General features: G+C 35.4%; 1 protein-coding gene across 1 annotated transcript; it reads right to left on the minus strand.

Annotated features, from left to right (window-relative positions):
• Nucleotides 1-332: 332 nt before the first annotated feature.
• On the minus strand, nucleotides 333-1,055 carry LOC135221151 (zinc finger BED domain-containing protein 5-like). The gene has a single exon (XM_064258976.1). It carries the CDS (start codon nucleotides 1,053-1,055, stop codon nucleotides 333-335), a length of 723 nt encoding a protein of 240 aa, XP_064115046.1.
• Between the last annotated feature and the right edge of the window lie 2,899 nt (nucleotides 1,056-3,954).

A 3,954-nucleotide genomic window follows, 5' to 3' on the forward strand; every position in this document is an offset into this window, starting at 1 on the left:
ATATATATATATGTGAGAGAGAGAGAGAGAGAGAGAGATAGTTTGTTTACTTTGTTTTAAAACAGTTTTAAAGTATAATACAATCTAACCATGTTTAATTTAATGGGATGGATGGGCTTGTTCCTTTGAACATAACATCTCAAATCTCGGGGTGATATCGGAGACTGTAACTCGCAGATCATCTTCTCCATTCAATCGAGATCGGTATTTATTCTTGATATACGTTAATGCAGAGAGGGTAGTTTCACAGAGATAAGTCGATCCAAACGGTGTTAAGATATTCAGTGCTGCCTTTGATAAACCAGGATATTCCTCCGATACTGATCCAAAACTCATTCAATGTTGTTGACCCAAACTTGAGTCGTAAATCGTATCCAATCATACTGTTCTAGATCTGACTCTTCTAAAAAGTATTTCTTGAAGTAATTAAAAAGATTTCGAGGATGATTAACTATTATTACTTTCAAATTATCCAGACATAACTCATTTTCCTCTCCAAACTCTCCAAGTTCAGGAAACATTTCAATGTTACCCTCTTCAGCTCGTGAAATCCATCGCTCAAGCTTCTTTGAGAATGCATTTATCTTGTCGAACAACGACAAAATATTTGTGTTTGGGCCTTGTATGGAAAGATTTAACTCATTAAGTTTATAAAAAATGCATGATAAATACACTAGCTTTCCTAACCAGTTACTATCAGTCATGAATACACTAAATTCAGAGCCTGATTCCAGAAGGAATAGGAGGACCTCATCTCTCAGCTGATACAGCCGTGTGAAAACTTTTCCCCTGGAGAGCCATCTGATTTCTGTGAGAAGCAACAATGTTTCATGGTCTGAGCCCATGTCTTTGCACAATGAAGCAAATAACCTGGCATTCAAAGGGCGTGATTTTATGTAGTTGGCGATTTTGACAGCTGTATCAAAAACAGTTTTAAGTTCGGGAATAATGGCTTTGCAAGCGAGAACTTCTCGATGAATAATACAGTGAGTAAAACGTATATGAGGAGCCACATTATGTACCTTTGCTTTTAGTCCTTTCTTTTTACCTAACATTGCCCCGGCTCCATCTGTGCATATACCTACACACCGATCCCAAGAAAGTCCAAGCTCACGAAGTTTTTTTATCTAATGCCATAAAAATATCATCTGTACACTTTCCTTCTAGCGCAAGGCAAAACAACATATCTTCATTCAATTTTCCATTGAAGCTATATCTTATAAATGCAAGTAAATGAGAAGAACTAGAAATGTCGGTTGATTCATCTAATTGTAAAAATTAATTTACATTCCTAACTCTCTCCATCAACTGAATCAGTATGTCACTTGCAATCTCATGAGTTCGCCTACCAACCGTATTGTTTGACAGGGGTATGGATTCAAGTTCGCGAGCCATCTTTTCTCCATGAATAGCTCTACACATTGCCACTGCAGCAGGTTTGATAAGCTCTTCCCCTAATGTGTGTGGCTTTTTCTCTGAGCAATAAGATATGCAACCTCATATGATGCCATCTGAGCTTTGACAGGCAATGCAACATTTTTTGTTATCACTTGCTTTTGTCCTTGTAACCCCATTTTCTTGCTTTCACTGCAGGTGTCTTTTCATTTTTGCTGGCTTTAAGCTTTCATTAGCCAACACTTCCAAACATATAACACACTGAGGATGATGAACGTCATTAACAACATGGCATACAAAACCATACTGAATAAAATCTTCTTGGTACTTTCGCCGTTTTGGCTGTGGTTGACCGCTGCTGCTTGGTTCAACAACACTTCTTTTCATATCTGACTGACGGTGTTGTAACTACATTATTATCCACTTCTTCGGTCTCTTGATTTATATCTGAAGTTTCTTTTACGTCCACTTTTCGAATTACCCAGCGATCCATTTTGCAAATAAGAGATACAAACAGAAAATATCACAAACAACTGAGGTAAACTAGTAGCTACTATCACTATTGGTAACCTAATTTGAAAGATGAGATCAGAGATGAAAGTTGTGATCCAAATATTTAGTATTAAAAATACATTTGACTGAAGAAATTACATTAAATTATTACAAATAGCATCCTCTTAATTCATAAATATATATCAAGCATAAAAATTAATTTTAAGAGAATATATATATATATATATATATATATATATATATATTATATATATATATATATATATATATATATATATATATATTCATACCATAGTGTAGCAAGACTGAGAAAGAGGATACAACGAATTTGTTTTCGATGCGAGGCCCACTGTTGTCATAAGGAATAATGACATTGTATCAGGTACTTCAGTGTTCAGTATATATATGTGTGTGTGTGTGTGTGTGTATGTATTATTTTATGTTTACTTAAATGACCTGTAAATATATATATATATATATATATATATATATATATATATATAATATATATATATATATATAATTATATATAGATTAGTGAAATTCTTAAAGATAATATACCTTACAATCACCTTGTCTTCTTGCGACCCATAGTTTGGGAACCCATGCCCTAACCCCCCTCAACAAAGGGTAAGTTTCACCCTCTGAAGTGCTGTAAAAGCAGAATCAACATCACACCGTGAGTCTATAAGAAATATCTATCTTATATATAACTTATGAAGAGATTCTCTCTCTCTCTCTCTTTCTGTAATGGTAGGAGATCAAATGGGAGGTGCAGGAAAGTGGATAGCAGAGAAATAATGAAAGCCGAGAAGGAAAAAAATCAGTCAATTCACTTCAAACATTTCTGTTCTCATGACATCACCGTGCGAGTTAAAACTTTCAATCGACATTTGGCCTGATGAAGAGTAGTTGAAATACAGGCCGTTCATAAATACCATTTAATTAATACTGTACACCCATGTGAGTGTATGCGAATAGCTTCACTCACCAGTGTAAACAAACATCTGTATATATATATATATATATATATATATATATATATATATATATATATATATATATATATATACTAGCTGACTAACCCGGCACTTCCCAGGTAAACTGTAGAATTCAGAAAAATTATCCTACGTCTTCGAATTGTTGTCATGCGAAGTATGTTTACTGTCATTGAAAATACTTTACTTACCTGTGATTGATAATTCTATCTTGAATTCATTACAGAAGACTTTCTGCTTTTATGGAAAAGGTGACAGTGTCATACAGACTTCCACAATGACCCGAAATTCACGTGCACCGGAAGGTTAGTGTGTGTGTGAAGAAATTTACTCATGGGAATGAATGGATGATGAATCTCTGTAGAGACTATATAGAGGACCCTTTGTTTGTTTGTTTGTTTGTATGGTGTTTTTACGTTGCATGGAACCAGTGGTTATTCAGCAACGGAACCAACGGCTTTACGTGACTTCCGAACCACGTCGAGAGTGACCTTCTATCACCAGAAATACACATCTCTCACTCCTCAATGGAATGGCCGAGAATCGAACCCGCGACCACAAGGACCCTTTGATAAATTATATATACCTTTGATGAACAAAAGAATGCCACGTCAGTGACCGTGTCAAGTCATAGTCAAATGTGAACTCTCTAACTTTCAGTTAGATAGAATTTAACAGAACAATTTCACAGAAAAAAAAAAAAAAAAAACCACTGCTGAAGAAAGACATATCAGCGGGTACGGGGACGAAGTGCGATTGGGGCATTGGCACAACTTCAGTAAACCAGGATCCATTCTGTCACCTAATTATCACCTCATTTTCAAGACTGATATTAGATTGTTATCGTATAAAACCTAGATGGTAGGCTGTCAGCTTGACAAACAGATTCAAAATATCTCTATGTTTTGAAGATACGCTGCATAAGTATCAAATTATTGTCACGATGGTAATTTTAGACACCGTAAAAAGAGCTGCAACTGTTTTCGGTTTCCTGTGCATGGTAATGAACGCGCTTGTTTCCTTTGGCATTCCTGAGAGAATGTGTAGG

The sequence above is a fragment of the Macrobrachium nipponense genome, chromosome 2, assembly GCF_015104395.2.
Source record: "Macrobrachium nipponense isolate FS-2020 chromosome 2, ASM1510439v2, whole genome shotgun sequence".
Taxonomy (NCBI): domain Eukaryota; kingdom Metazoa; phylum Arthropoda; class Malacostraca; order Decapoda; family Palaemonidae; genus Macrobrachium; species Macrobrachium nipponense.

Bases quoted from the DNA above. Each gene is read 5' to 3' on its own strand.
- LOC135221151 (XM_064258976.1), bottom strand. From the start codon at position 1,055: ATGTTAGGTAAAAAGAAAGGACTAAAAGCAAAGGTACATAATGTGGCT.